We start from the raw sequence: 15,118 nt of genomic DNA on the forward strand, positions 1-15,118 counted from the left end.
AAAAATATCCATCCCCCTGCCTGAGTGTGCAAACATGTCCACATGTGACAAGTTATTGAAAAATATCACTGCTTTCTCCAACTGCCGCACACAGCAAAACAGGGACATACCCACGTGTTGGTAAAATATATTTTATTTGTTCATACAAAGAAAAAGTATGAATTGCCAGAATTTCATTTTCCTAGAAACATCTTTCTCTGTGTAAAATTAATTTGTGTTATACATAGGACAAAATACTTGATTTAATTTTTTTGTACATATTGGCTATTCTAACGTCCATGTTATAGAAGACATACTGCTAGAATTTGCACAGCATTTTTGATTATTGGGTTGAATGAAACTCAGTCATAAATTAATGTTATAAAAATGAAAAAAAAAAAACTAACCACACCTTTAAAATTCATTAGCCATTCTTTCTGGAAAACTGAAGAAAAGAAATGACACCAATGTCTGCAGCGACACCTTTGATCCTCACTGACTTTTTTTTTCCCCCCTCAAGCCTTCCATTTCCCTTTTTTAGGGAGCAGCCAGGCAAGATCTGCAACTGGATTTCTCCCAAAGACTGAAGTGTGTCCATCACTCAGAATGACTCACAAAGCGTCCCCTCCCTCCAGAACATCTCTCTTCCGCCAGCCAATGAAGAGTATATTCCACAGTCCCTGTCTGAAACACCTTTGTAGCTGTTACAGAGTAAGTGAACACACCTGCACGCCACCGTCCCCAAAGAAGGCTTTCCATGAGCAGGAAGAAAACATTAAAAAACAAAACAAAACCTCTAAGTTTTTGTAGACTTTTTTTTTTTTTTTTTCTGGTTTTCAAACAAACAAACAAAAAGGAAATTAAACTTTTGAGAAATAAACTACAGCAGGAATATGCCAGAGCTTTCCTATAAACTGGAAGAAACCTCAATCATGTGGTAGGACAAACTGCCAAGACATGAACTGGTGTCTGTCTCCTAGCAGCTCAGAAGTGAAGCTCAGTGGCCTTGCAGATGGCCAGGACAGGAAAGAACAGAGCTAACTAAGGCTGAATTTTCCGTGTTGCCTAACTCTTCCGAGAAGGGGCCATGTGGGTCGGTAATAGCTATCACGTGACTAAGCGGCGTCTTGGGCAGATGCGGTATCCGGTCAGTCGGGCACTATAAGCAATCAGGGCCTGACGAAGAGGCACAGGTGTCGTTTGATTTATTTGACTAACACTGAAGGCCTCACCCTGCTCCATCAGCACTAATTATCGCCATCTGCTTAGATCCAAGGACGTGACCCAGAACAGAGTCTTGACTCACTTCAGTGTTCGTGACTAGATGCCCTCCTTCTATCTCAACATGTCCTGTTTTGGTTATATTCTAAAGCAACTTAGTTTTAAAAAAAAAAAAAAATCCTGCTTGGGAAGAGGGCAGGACGGCTCACACGTTTTTCCTCCCACTTGGCTGTGTACCGTTCTCTGAACTCTCTGCACTTCTACTCTGTGAGCAGTCAGAAAGCCTCGGTGAAGGAAGGCCTTTGACAACTGCCTCTGCCTGTGAGCACGATGCTGATGCTGAGGAGGTGTCCTAGCCCTGATCTCAAATAGCCTTTCACACAGAGAAGTACAGGCTGGTGAGCACCTTTTATGTAGGCGTTTTCAAACCCAAGCAGCCAGCCAGAAGACTATGCTAGGATTGTGGTGTTGGCCTAAATGCCGTCAATACACTACTGTGTATAGACAGAAGAAAATGAGCAGATGACCGTGAAATCGGCTGGGGGTGTGGCTCAGTGTTTTTCCCAGTGTGCAACGGGCCCAGGATTCTACCCCCAGCTCTGCAGATGGAGAAAAAGTAAAGAGAAGAAATGGATGTAACATCCATGACCATAGACAATGACCACTTTCTTCCCACTGTAAACCCGCCCAGGAACGAATTTGTTGCCCCAAATAAGCTGATTCAAGCTGGGCTATAACTTGTAGAAAACCACACATCTGGTTATCAAGTTATCCCTATAGACAACTGACACCTCACTACTTCCCAAGGACAATGCATCTCTTTCCATGGAACTTTGTTCATCTGGTCAACGTCATCCTACGATGTGTCCAAAAGAACCCTTTGTCAAGATCACAATGCCGTCCTTTCAACCAGTCTAACTCAGATAACAGTCCTTTGGGGGACAGAAGCACCCTGGCTTAGGAAACTGAGGATTAATTGACTGTATCACGATGTAACTAGAGTTATCCAACAGCTACTACCTAGCCAGAGGACCCTCCCCACGTGCTCCCCAATACAGAGGTACAAGGTTCAGCAGCAAAGCTAGCTACTTCTCTGCTAAAACCCCAGTACCTCGGGGGAAGTTGCTCAAGTACCAGGCTTGAGTACCTACAGGCAGCATGCAGCCAGCTTTCCCATCCTGGGCTCACTAGGACCGTCCTTCAAGCCCTGCTGTGGTCATTGCCTACAGACCATGTGCATCTCTGAGATGGGCTAAAATTTTCAGAGGCATTTGCCTGCAATTCTGGGCATCCCGTTCCTCGGCCATGCTGCTTGCATATGTCTGAGTGTTTTGGCTTTTCTCTCTACTGAGGCCATGAACCTACTGGCCAACACTAGGTGGGTCTACACATTGCATCACCTCCATAAATGCTGATGTCAAGGGACCCTGTGGGTCTCAACATCCAGCACCCTAGGTTTGTGCCAGTGGCTCTGTATGGAAGCCTGGGAGACTTTTTGGTGTGTCATAGCAGAATAGTCTGACTAAAGAAAGGGGTGTGGCAGGGCTTTTCTGCAAATAAAGACATCACCTTTTTTTTTTTCTTCAAACTCAAGTGTCTCACTTGGGACCTGGGAAAGGGGTAGATTGTTTGCATATACTTCCAGCTGGCTAATGGACATGGGTTAGAGCAGAAGAGGACTTGGGGTCATAAGGACATGGTTCCCTGAAAGGGAGGCAGGAGAAACCCACCTTGGTGTTACATCAGTGAGGATGAGGAACTGCTTATGTGAATTCCACCTTCAGACTACAGCAAGCTGAGGCAGCTCAGTGCTTCCGGGAGGTATCCGGGCCAAAACAAAACAAACCAACAAAAAACTACAACCAACCGAGGCAGCCAAGACCCAAGGAGATAGCAGGTGGAGGACCCAAGGTGATTGAAGGCTGAATACCCGTAACAAAAATCTCAAGTTGTGCTTTTCTTCTTCTTAAATACAATGAGGAAGGGAGGAGAACATGGAAGCACCATCGATTGTGAAGGACAGGACAAAATATCAGAGTTAAACACTTTGGAATGTTAACAGACAGTGACTCGAAGTCTCTGCAGAGCGTGGCTAGGCAGCTTAGTGAATTAATTGCTCGTGAATTAAAAATAAATTATTATAAAATAGATTTCTGTACATTTTACATACATATACTCTCTCTTAATAGATAAGCCGCGAGGGAAGACTCAGTCCCAGCCGAAGTCGCGGCCAGTCATCTGGTAAAACTTGCGGTTGAAGGGCCTGTAAAAGTCACGCAGCTGCCTCAGCACCTCGCGCGCAATGGCGGGGTGCGCGCGCCCCTTGGTCTTGCCCAGGCAGTGTGGCTTGCCGCTGCCCTCCGCCTTCTTGAGGCACGGGAAGCCCTTGGTCTGATTAAAGTAGAAGTGCTTGTCAGTGATGATGCGCTTGAGGCCCAGGAAATCCTGCACGCGGCGCAGCTCACCTGCTGGGTCGCTGACCAGCCGCTCCCCGCTCACAAAGAGCATCTGGCTGAGAGGGAAATGGCGCAGCCAGGGCTCCAGGTGCTTGGCATACAGGCCAATCTGGATGGCGCTCCACGACGTGTCTATGAGGCCCGCGCTGCGGTTGCGGAACGTCAGGCTCTCGAAGCTTGGGATATCCGGCCGCTTGGACAACGTCTGCGTGTAGTCTGAGATGGCCCTGGTCACGGGGTCGCGCACCACCACGATGAGCTTGGTGTCCTTGGACATGGCTGAGATGCGTGCGGGTGCCTCCCTGGTAACAAAGTAGCTGGGCGTCTTCTCCATGGTGATCTGTCCCTCCAGGGTTCTAGGCATCAGGTCCCTGCGGGAGGCAAAGAAACAATCTGGGGTCAGAACGTGGAGCTTCTGCCTCTGGGATCAATATCACATTTAACTCTGACGCCTAAAATATCTTAGATTCCATTATAGGATAGCTACCAGAGCATTCATTCGCCAAAAGCACCGGACAACACTGTTGACACAGCAATACAAGCCATGATATCTGGACTGGAGTCTTGCTTTGGTAAAGGATGGTCATGCTGACTACATAAATCAGGGGTGTGGCACCTTGATTACAAGATGTAGACACAAAAGGCAGATGAACTAGAAACCATTTGTAGTAGTTTATGCTACTTCATAGATTCTGTTACGTGACTATGCAATTACTGCTATAGAGCTGGGGGGGGGAGGGGAAGGGGGCAAGGCCTGGCTCTAGAATTGAGGAGTCTGGATCCTGCCAGTCTGCTTGAGGACATTTTCAGTAAACTGGATGAAGACGCTCTAGGGAGTAAAAACAGTACCGGTTGAAGGCCGGCAAAGGGAAACGGGGGGGGGGGGGGGGGGGGGGAGAAAGAAGCAGGAACCCCCACCCACCCCGGGTCGGGTGAGGGGTGGCAGACAGGAATGAGACTGTGGCGTACAGACAATGCCTGTGCTAAGTTAAGGTCCGGCAGCATCCCTGCAGATGGCAAACTGAAGGACGGAGAGTGAGAAGGCCTGTGTGGTGCATCCTCCCACGGACAATTCTAAAAAGGCTCCATGAAGGCAGAGGCCATGTTTACCTCTTCCCCCGGCCCCGGACACACACACACACACACACACACACACACACACACACACACACACACACACACACAGTTTAGTCCCTGGTGCTTAACACTGTGCACAGAATCACAGCAGGCGTCTGCTAAGTAAATATAAACGGTGATGGATAAGTAGTCTTGCTGACAGGTAAGGCCCAGGTGGAAATCTTAGAGGCAAACGGATGAGGTTTACTTCCAGTACGAGGGGGCCGGACTGGGAATCTCTCTCCCTCTCCTTCTCCGTTGTTTCGCAGCTGTGCGGCCGGGAGACACGAGCCATGAACCATGAGCCAGAGCTGAGCTTTGGCACCTGAACGTGCAAAACTGGAATAATTCCATCTACCTGCTGAGCTGTTGAGAGAACTAAAGGAGGGTTTCAGAGTCACAATGGCTGAGCTTAACACTAGAAGAACGTGCGCCTGGAGGTCGGGCCTAGGTTCAGCCCCTCCTGGCTCTGTGGCTTATTACCTTGATTGTTTTGAGAGAGCAGTAGCTACCTGATGGGGGTTTAATGAGAATAAAAGCAGTCATTAATCCACACACTTAGAGCATGCTCGACATGCTTGCCCGTGTCTGCTGCCTGCCTGATACTATCACTCTAGCCCCATTATTACCCCCTTGTATATGATTCCTGCCAGTTTCTCTATATAAAAGAATCAAATATTAAAATTAAACATTAAGTTGGCACTAGATTTAATCACATAGCTAAAGTCACCCATTAGCTATTGGGGTAGAGAGTATGACTGATTTTTGCCTGGGCACAAAGATGAAATAAGGAGAAAACAACAATTTTCACTTTTCTTTTTTTCTTTCTTTCTTTCTTTCTTTTTTTTTTTTTTTTTTTTTTTTTGGTAAATATTTCCTCAGTAGAACATTCTATATGTCTAATTTCAAGCCATCGTGTTGCCTGAGGTAGTCATCAGAGCACACTTTAAAAACTGACAACATAAACTTTATTACCTAAGACAGGAAAGGTTTGGTTTGCTGGAGAGCGCAGCTCCTTCCAGGACAAGGCCACTGGGAGTTCCACAGGAGCCACACCTTGCCTGGCCTAGAGGACACTCCTCACAGCCCCACTGGGTGTTAATGCCAGATTAACCCACTTTGCCCATTTCCTATATATAGGTCGGCGGTGCCACCAGGCTAAGGTAATCAAGGATTAAGGAGTCCCACCTCTCAACTTACTTAGCATGGCTCAAAAAATCGGGTCAGCTCTGACACAGGCCAGGCTTCCTCTCGGTGCTGAGCTGTCTGCAACTGGGCAGCTTATTAGAAATCCAGACTCAAAATGAAAGCAATATAGCCACCACGCTGAGAGGCAATCTGGTTCCCCCACCCCCACCCCCACCCTGGGTAGCCAGAGCCACTGAGGGACAGGCGCAGTGAAGATGATGTCTGTCTTCAGAGATTCACTTTGACCTGATGACATACTTTAAAAGTCTGGTTGTCGGGCATAGTATTAAAGTGTGAGTAACGGTAGATGGGTGACCTTCCCATCCATGTGACAGTTACCTCAGCTGAACACTGACAGTAAGGATGGTGTCCTGCTCTTACAACGCTTTAAGAAACTGGAAAGGTGACTTTGGTGCTTAGACTGGTACTTCGTTGGCACTAGGAAAATGATTGGTACCCATCACCTTCTGCCATGATCTCTGCAAAATAGAGCTGTGTATCCGCACACAGAGCACTGATCACTCAGCAAGCTCTATCCACAGAGGGGATAGATACAAGAATGGGCTCTCAGTCGGCCTGGCTCCAGCCATCTTTGAACCTCAGCATCCCTAACAAGAGTCTGGTGATAACTGAATAAAAAAATATCCCAACTGTCACTTGTAAAGAGAAAGTCACAGAACAAGACTAGTAAAAAGGAGCAGCGGATGCATTGTGAAGTCCCTAAGTTATGGGCACTTACTGTGCATGAACACTGGCTAGCTAGTCTTCTAGAACATTATGGGCTTTGACTGGGGAAGCCCCTGTCTGCAGACATGCCTCATAGGACACTCCTGAAGCCACAGGAGTTAAAATAACGGAACCGGGAGACCTACTTATGTGACTTTGTATCTGGCTTCTCCACCACTAAATGCTTCCAGAACTACCACCCTGCCCCCGCCCCGGCTGAAGACTCCAGGCTTCAGACCTAGGTCAGGCTCTGAGCTCTGACAGTCCTGGCATCGATCTCCAACACACCCAGCTATAGGTGGGCCTAAGTGAAGGCTCAGAGGCCTGACTCAAATTTAGTCAAGCACTGAACCTTTGTTGCACCAAGCAGAGAACAGAGCATGCAAGACTATGAAGAACTCCTTGCATGGAACTTTCCAGGTGCTCTTAGGTAAGTAAGTCCCTTCCTTCTACTTGGAGCTGTCCTTTGCTTCACACCCCAATCCCACCAGCAAGTTCCAAAGTCCAGTTCTTTCCATGCACTACACACACACACACACACACACACACACACACACACACACACACACTTACTTTCATAACTTCTCTGAGCTCAACAGTAGGTCAGAGGAGAAAGGATCAGCTGCCAGCCAAGGGCAGGACCCTCCCTCTTGAGCAGGCTGCCTGCCTATCCCAAGCATCCCAGAGGCCACTGCAGCCCCAGGCTGGCCCCCATGGAAGAAGCGCATCCCATGGGGTAATTGAACTGCTCATTACGAAAGCCAGTTTCTCAAATGGATAGTCACAGCTAATAATTATACTGTGCTTTGGAGGTTCACAAAGGAACTTTCACAGGCATTATCTGATTTAATCCCTCACCACAGGCCTTTGAGGTAGGTATTGTAATCCCCAATTTACTAATGAAGAAGCCCAGTCTAAAGCACAGAGGGTGATGTGTGGGTCACTGAGCTGGGATGCTTGGTGCACCTCGTCCACCCATCAGGATGTCTCCCTTTCAGCAATCTCTCTGTCTGAACAAGACTAAGAGTGCACAGAGCTTTGCATGTCTCTCTTTAGATAGCTGTGTGTTCATAGGTTAAATACCTCTGCTTCATAGATTAGAATCTTAATAGCAGACACTTAAGTCCCAATCAAATCACTGCTGATCATAATTGTTTAAACAGGAGTCAGATTTCGAAATAATAAGGCTCCTTGGTTCACATTTTCCCATTGTTACCTGCAATTTATGGTGCTTGGAAAGTCACCAATGGTCCCAGCAGGTCCTGCCCTGTGCTAACCCTGGCCCAGCCCCTCCTCTCCTCTTTGCCACCTAGGTGGGAAAGCACATCTTTCTGAAAGCACAGAAATCTGGTACACATCATGAATCATGCTGAAGCTGAGAATATCGGCTAAGAAAGAGACACTAATCATAGCTCATGTGTGGAAAAGTTCCTTAGGATGGCCTGGGAGAGAGACACTGTCTTGGCACATGTGCCTACCACAGAAACAGAGTGACAGGGAGCAGAAAGGATTGGCTCCTTCAGGGAAAGCTGCAGAGTGAGGCAGGCCTTGTCACCCTCTCTTAAAGCCTGGAGATGCCCATGAACTTCCAGGAACACCTGTAGCCTAAAAGAGCTCGGCAGGCTAGGTGGGCTCTGAGGGGCATGGAGGCCTTAGACCTTGGAGGAATATTTACAAGAAAGTCGTGTGTATCTCATTGCTGGCCAGGTTCACCTCTGGATGCACAGTAAAATCACCCTGAAGACACTTTAACAAGGACTAAATGTCTGGGCTCTGTCCAGACACACCGAATGAACCATGCTCTGGCTGGGCCCAGCTCCAGCACAGGATTCTAATGATTCTTCTGTGCAGACAGGATGGGGCGTCTGCAGCCTTGGACTCTACAGAGCACTTTGGGTTATTTATTTTTCCATTGGTATTTGTATGCACCTAAGTAGAGATGCCGTGTCACTTCTTAAGGCTATTAGGAAGAAAAGGGAGAAGCATACACTCAGGACTGAGAGCTCAAGGCCAGTTTTGGCTACATAGTGAATTCCAGGCCAGTCTGGGTTTATGTCATCTGATCCTGTTTCAAAAAAAAGTGAGGAGAGGAGACAGACACCTCTCAACAGTCAAGAGTGCGTCATGCCTTGGAGAGGACCTGACTTTGAGTCCCAGCACCCACATCTGGAGGCAGCTACAACTGCCAGTAATTCCAGGGGTGAGGGTGGGGGTGCAATCATTCTTCCAGCCTCTGTGGACACTAATGTACACACACACACACACACACACACACACACACACACACACACACACACACACACACATTTTTAAAAATGTGCTTGGGGTACAATATCATAAGCAGAAATACAAGTTATTTGGTGAATCTAAAGCCATTTGGGTCCAAATCCTAGAGGTCAGGTGGGAGCAGGGTCACACTCTCTCAGCTATCATTATGCTATCTGGCAATGAGGTGGTATTTCTGGTGGTCTACAAATTTCAGACAAGAACATACAAATACAGAACAATTGAGATGTGATATGAATAAATTAATAAAATATATTTTAAAAATAAAAAAAGGGACATTTAGAGAAGAATGTAAAAAAAAAAACATACAAATACAGTGAGGTCTACTGCATGCAGAAGTAAAGAACATTTCCTGTCTTTAACAGTGCTCTCTCTCTCTCTCTCTCTCTCTCTCTCTTTCTCTGTGTGTGTCTGTCTGTTTCTCTCCCCCCCCCCCCCCCCCGTCTGTCTCTCTCTTCCCCTCCCTCCCTCTCCACATACAAATCTGGCTCTGAGTGAAACTGCAGCCAGTGAAATAGTGAAATATACCCTTACTCATGGGACAAAGGAAAACCAAGAGGTGTGTCTTGTCTTTTCATTGCAAAAAGTGAGATCGCACAGTGCCAAATCAAAGAACAAACTCCGCCCCCCCCCCCCCCCCCCCCCGCCGCCCCGTCACCCGTTAGTGCTTTGCTCAGAACTGGTGCCTTAACCTTTCTGTTTTCAAAAAGTCCCATAGAATTCAAGTGAATGTAAAAACTGGCTACCAGAGCTGGGCATGGTGGCACATGGCCTAGAATCCCAGTACTTGGGAAGCTGAGGCAGGAAAACTGTTTCCAGGGGGAGGCCAGTATAGCTGCCCATCAAAAAACGGAAAAGGAGGCGGGGGGGGGGTGGGGGGGGGGCGAGAAAAGGCTACTTGTAGAGCTGTTGTCACTGCCTGCCTTTTGGTGGTGATGTTAGACGCTGAAGCCAGGGCCTTGCATGTGCTAGTTAACTTCCCCATTACTGAACTATACTCTAAACCCTCTTTTTATTTTGATACAGATACAAGTAGCCCAGATCGGTCTTGAACTTGTGACTCTCCTGGCTCAGCTCCCAGATCCACTGGCCTGCTTGGACAGGGTTGGTCTTCCTTTGTAATACTCAGGCAGGGAGGAAAAGGCAGATGACTAGCGTCTCCAGCCTAGGGTCAGGGTGTCAAGTACTCTGTGCCTCTGTCTGCAGACTGGAGAACTCAGCACAGGAGCAGAGTCCATCGCTACTGGTCGGTTTCCCCCGGAAGAGATTCCTAGCTCACTAGCAACATCCCAAGCCCTAATGGGGCTTCTGTGAGGAGTAGAGAGTGAGTGAGTTGTTAAAAACAAAGCCTGGGGGGTAAGAAGTGAGGATGGGTCCGATGAGTTCTACAAAGCCTCTGGTTTTGATGCTTCCCAGAACCGAACACTGCCCTCCTTTTCTTCTTTTCTTCCTTTGTTCTATTTTTTCCCCTCCAGCAACAACCCGCCCCCCCCCCCGTCCTCCCTCATGCCCCCCCCAAGTCTGACCATCCAGCAACCGAGTTTACTGTTTGAATGGGAAAATGATGCGGCAAGAGGAAAGATTATTAAAATGGGCGTAACCCCCTCCGCTGTAGCCCGGCAGATGCTGGCCATTCCCACAAAACAGCTGATGTGAGTTAATGGTCTTCAGAGGCGAGGCTGGTGTGGGAGAGGTCTGGCCTCCAGGCTGCAGAGGAGAGCTGAGCAGGCAGGGCCTGGGAATCCCTCTTCCCGCTTTGTAGACAATCACTTCCTTGCGGAGTTGCGAGAAATATCCCACTATTTCTGAACACCGATGGAGACTTTTTCTTGGTTTACAAGTTTTACATCTTAAACTTACAGAAGAATAAAACCCATCCGTTTCCAGTGCTAGGAACAATGACACAGAGATGAAGCAGCCACCATAAGCAGCCACCATAAGCCGCCATCACGGAAGAGCAGCCCGTCACACCCATGCTCCCTGTGTTGCCTTCGACCAAGGCTCCGCAACTCCTCTAATTGGGGGGGGCAGGGGGGCAAAGGCTGACAGAGGCCCTGTTTTGATACCATTCCAGGGAAAAGACAATTAAAATGAGAAAATATTCACTAAGCACTCAGAGATGTTGATAAAATAGGCATAGATTCTGAAGCTCTGAGAAATAGAGTTATTTTGTTAGGCTCTCTGCTTCTAATCGGCATGACCCCTTGGCTGTATTCCCAAATTCTCAGGCCTTGGATTCCACATCTGTTAAATTACCCTGCAGAAGAGGCCAGAATGGTTCTGCCCATTGGGTTCCACGGTGCTCACCAAAAAAAACTCAAGGCCCAGGCCAGGAAATGGTGATGATCCACTCACTAGCTTTAGTATTTCCAAGAAGCCTGTGTCTGGCCTCTGACAAATCAGATACGGAGCAGAAGAACCAAGATTTCTAAGAAGATTGTGTCCCACACCCCTTTCCAAAGGAAAAAAAAAACCGGCTCCCCAGCATCAGCACAGTCACAGGCAGGCGTGTCCGGGAAATGAGGAAATTGCCTTCCAAAGTGGGAAAGTAAAGCAAGTGTCCATTCATTGAGTATTTGGCAAACTCATAAACACTAGCAGCTGAACTGAAAACGTCCTGGGATGGGAGGACATGGGGGAGGGGGAGAGGTGGGGGGGATGACTAGGTGGGAGGTGTTTCAGGGCAGGAAAGCCTCCTAGGACACTGAAACAGTGGGTATGGAAAGTCTTAGCCAGCTTTCCACTGCTGTGATGAGTTAGTTACCTGAGAGAAATTGCTTCCGGGAAGAAAGGTTTGTTTGGCTTATTGTTTCAGAGGTTTAGTCTCATGGTCCCTGGGCCCCTGTTACGTTTAAGCACATAGCAAGACAGTGGAGAAGGACAGTGACTCCCCCCCCCCCCCCCCGCCCCTTCTACTGGGGTAACCTCCTAAAAGCTTTAGCAGTTACCTATAGAGCAAAAGGGGTTGGGCAGAGGGCAACTGGCTCTCCAGGCAGCCATGCGCGAGTGCTTTTCAAAAGAAATTCTAAGGAAGACAGACTGTGCCAAGGCTATTAGAGTGCTCCGCACAGACCTGCTGCAGTGGCAGGCATAAGCTAAAACCCTTCTCCGAAAGCTCGGCCTGCCAACCCCAGATTCTGGCCTGTGTTCGCTCCTGATGACATTGTAAATCACGGGGAGCCTCAGGGGCAGGGATGAGAGGACAATAGTTCCGACCTTGTCCTCTTCTGCGGGAAGACAGTGCCCACAGCCCACAGCCGGGGCTGTGGAAGAAGCTCTGCTGGGAAAGTTAGCCTGCTTGGGCCAGGACAGAGAGTGAGAAGTGTGGGCTGGACCAGGATCATTTCTTCCTAATGACTCTCCTCTGTCTTCCCAGGAGGAGGCTCCATTTGGTGGAGGAGGACTGAGCTATCAGTTGTCAGTGTAGGCCTTTGCACTTCCGCCTAGGCCTGGAGCCCACCAGAGCTGAACCTCTTCAAAAGGCCAAGTCTCCATAAGCAACTATCTCCCTTTGGGGAGATGTTTGCATATCAAAGCACTCCTTTGGGAGCGTTTTAAAATAATTTCAAATGAAAGCGTAAATAGTCTAGGTTTCAGGTCTTGCGGAAGTGATGTCATGATTCTTAAAAAGTTCACTGGGTCCTTTCGTTGTCCTTTCACTTTTTTTTTTTTTAAGGTACTGGGTTGGAAAGAAGAGAAATAACAAAGGATGGCTCTGCAGTCCTGGCCCCAGCCGCTGCTCAAGGATTGGGCCTCCATTGTTCTGGGGTTTCAATGCTGCTCCGAAATAAAAGCTTTTCAGTGCTGGGGGGGGGGGGTGGGGTGGGTGGGGAGCATCTCACTAGCCAGAGGCAGCTGGAGCCCCCTTTCCTTCGGGCCTTTGCCTGGGTCTTAGGCCCAGCTTACAAAGGGGGTGGTTCCTGTTCCGGGAAAGGGCCAGGCCTTGGAGCAGGAGTGAAAAGCTAATGGGCTTTTGTGTTCCAGCTCCAAGATCCCGCTTCTGTTTACTGCATCTCACTGAGGCCTGAGAAGGACAACTCTTGCAAAATCTGAAGGCTTCATGTCCCTTTTCTTGGTTTAAAAAAAAAAAAAAAAGACAAAATCATTACAAAGAAGTTTTTCTGGCTGGCAGACTTTGAAGAAGCAAAAGGGAAAGAAGGAAAAAAAAAAAAAAAAAAAAAAAACGGCCCAGACAATGGGGAGGGCAGCTGGAGACCCAGAAAGGAGAATTGTTTGGCTCAGCATCCTCCTTGCAGAGTCTCACCACACAGTGATTGGTCCCAAGAGTCAGGAATGCCCAGGGCGGGTGTATACGCATCTCTGTATCTTCACCTTCCTTCTAGGAGCCAAGCTTAGGCAGTTTACTGTGGAGTGCCTGCGTGCGTGCGTGCATGCCTGCGTGTGTACACAGACTTGCTTCGGACCCCCTGGGCAGGCCTGGTCAACAGGAAGTCAATGGAAATTGCTGAGTAAGACCCCCACCCCCCACCCCACCTGACCCACTGGAGAGGTCAGTGACTTAAGTCTAAACACCTACTTGTAAGCTGTCTGGCTGTAGTAGAAAGAAAAGTGGTCCAGATCTGGTTGTATGGTTTTCCTCTTCTGTGAAATAGAAACATTTGTCCCTCCATTTACCCCACCCCTCACTCCTTCCTTTTTTTTCTCCTCCTCTTCTTCTCTTCCTTTTCCTATTCCTTAATTTTACATAGTTTGTAGGTGAAGGAGCTCTGCAAACAGCAGCATTTCCTCAAGGTGATTCCTGTGGTCTGCCCTCACTCTCTCTGCCGGCTCCTAGCACCAGGGCGAAGCGTAGACACTACGCAGGTTCCGTTCTTAAGTTCAAAGATACAAAGTTCCCTGTATCCCCTGTCATTCATGGTCTCTCCTTCTCAGGCCCACCAAGGACGCTGGACACAAACATAACGGAGACAGCGCGTGGGTATGAGGCAGCTTTTAATACAGCAGATAAGGGCATGTGGACAGAGGCTAGTGAAAAGTCAGAATCCAGGCCATCAGCAAACCCCCTTCTCACGCCTGGGGAGTTAAGGAGATAATGGCTAATCCAGCACCTGACCCCACCTTCCTTTGCTCAGCAAGCAACCCTCCCCCACCCAGTCACCCTCTTCCCCGGTCTCTCCCCCTCCCCCCCTCTGGTTATCAGCTAGCTAGTCAAGGAAGTAAACGCAAGTCCATTCCTCTTATTGCAGACTTAAAAGGGTCCAATAACCTTTTAGAAGGCAAAAGAAGAACTTTCTAAGGTAGCAACGCAGGAGGTGTGAGACCCGGAAGCACGCCTGACTGAGGACTAAGCTGGGCCAACTGCTGTCTCATCTTGCACACCTTTTCCTGCCTGGCTCATCTGTACACTTGAAGCTGACCAGAAAAAAGCCCAGCCCTGCTCTCCTGGATGAGAGACCACTTTCAGCTTGCTAGTGACCGGAAGCCTCCCAGAGTCAGCCTTCAGCAGGAGAAAAAAGGCTCCCCAGCCTGTCTGGGCTCACTTTTTCATCGTTGTAGTCAGCGAAACGTTCTAGAAGCTCGGTGGATATGCAAGGGATCACCACAGACTCCTATCTGCCTGGTTTAGTTCACACTGGAAGACAGGAAAAGGGAAAGGCTTCGGTGGCTGAAGCAATTGGTAAATATTGTACAGGGTCTGACTATATCCGCCTTCACTCGTCAGCTTATAGAAGCTTTGTAGGTGGTGTTGCCTGACTGGCGAATCTTCAGATAAAAATCTCCAGCATCTCTCCTGTGTTCTGAGAAAGCATCCTTACCCTACCTCCACACCCACTCCAAGGGAACAAAAGTAGACACAACAAGGAAATCTAGTATGGCCACACAGTTACCATGGAAGCTAAGAATGACAAGGGATTAGCCACTTGCCTTGCACAAGTCTCACTAAAAACTAGCCTGGTGACTTCTTTTTAAACCTATATATCGTATTCTTAATTTTTTTTTCCTTATTAATCTGGGTGTTTTGCCTGCATATATGTCTGTGCACCACTTTCCTGCCTGGTCGTCCTTGGAGGTCAAAAGGTGTATTGGATCCTCCCAGAAAAAAAGAATTACAACAGATATGAGCCATTATGTGGGTGGTGAGAGTAGAACCCAGTCCTCTGGAAGAACACCGGGTGCTCTGAGCC

The 15,118-nt window shown here is 48.2% G+C and overlaps 1 protein-coding gene across 1 annotated transcript in view; it reads right to left on the reverse strand.

Moving 5' to 3' along the window:
- Positions 1-2,350: 2,350 nt before the first annotated feature.
- Positions 2,351-15,118, reverse strand: part of LOC127208158 (heparan sulfate glucosamine 3-O-sulfotransferase 3B1) — a 31,257-nt gene continuing 18,489 nt past the window's right edge. The window contains exon 2 of the mRNA XM_051167539.1: positions 2,351-4,027. Coding sequence (XP_051023496.1) covers positions 3,409-4,027 — 619 coding nt within the window. The 3' untranslated portion in view covers positions 2,351-3,408. The remainder of the gene's footprint in view (positions 4,028-15,118) is intronic.

Source organism: Acomys russatus, chromosome 25 (assembly GCF_903995435.1).
Source record: "Acomys russatus chromosome 25, mAcoRus1.1, whole genome shotgun sequence".
Lineage (NCBI taxonomy): Eukaryota > Metazoa > Chordata > Mammalia > Rodentia > Muridae > Acomys > Acomys russatus.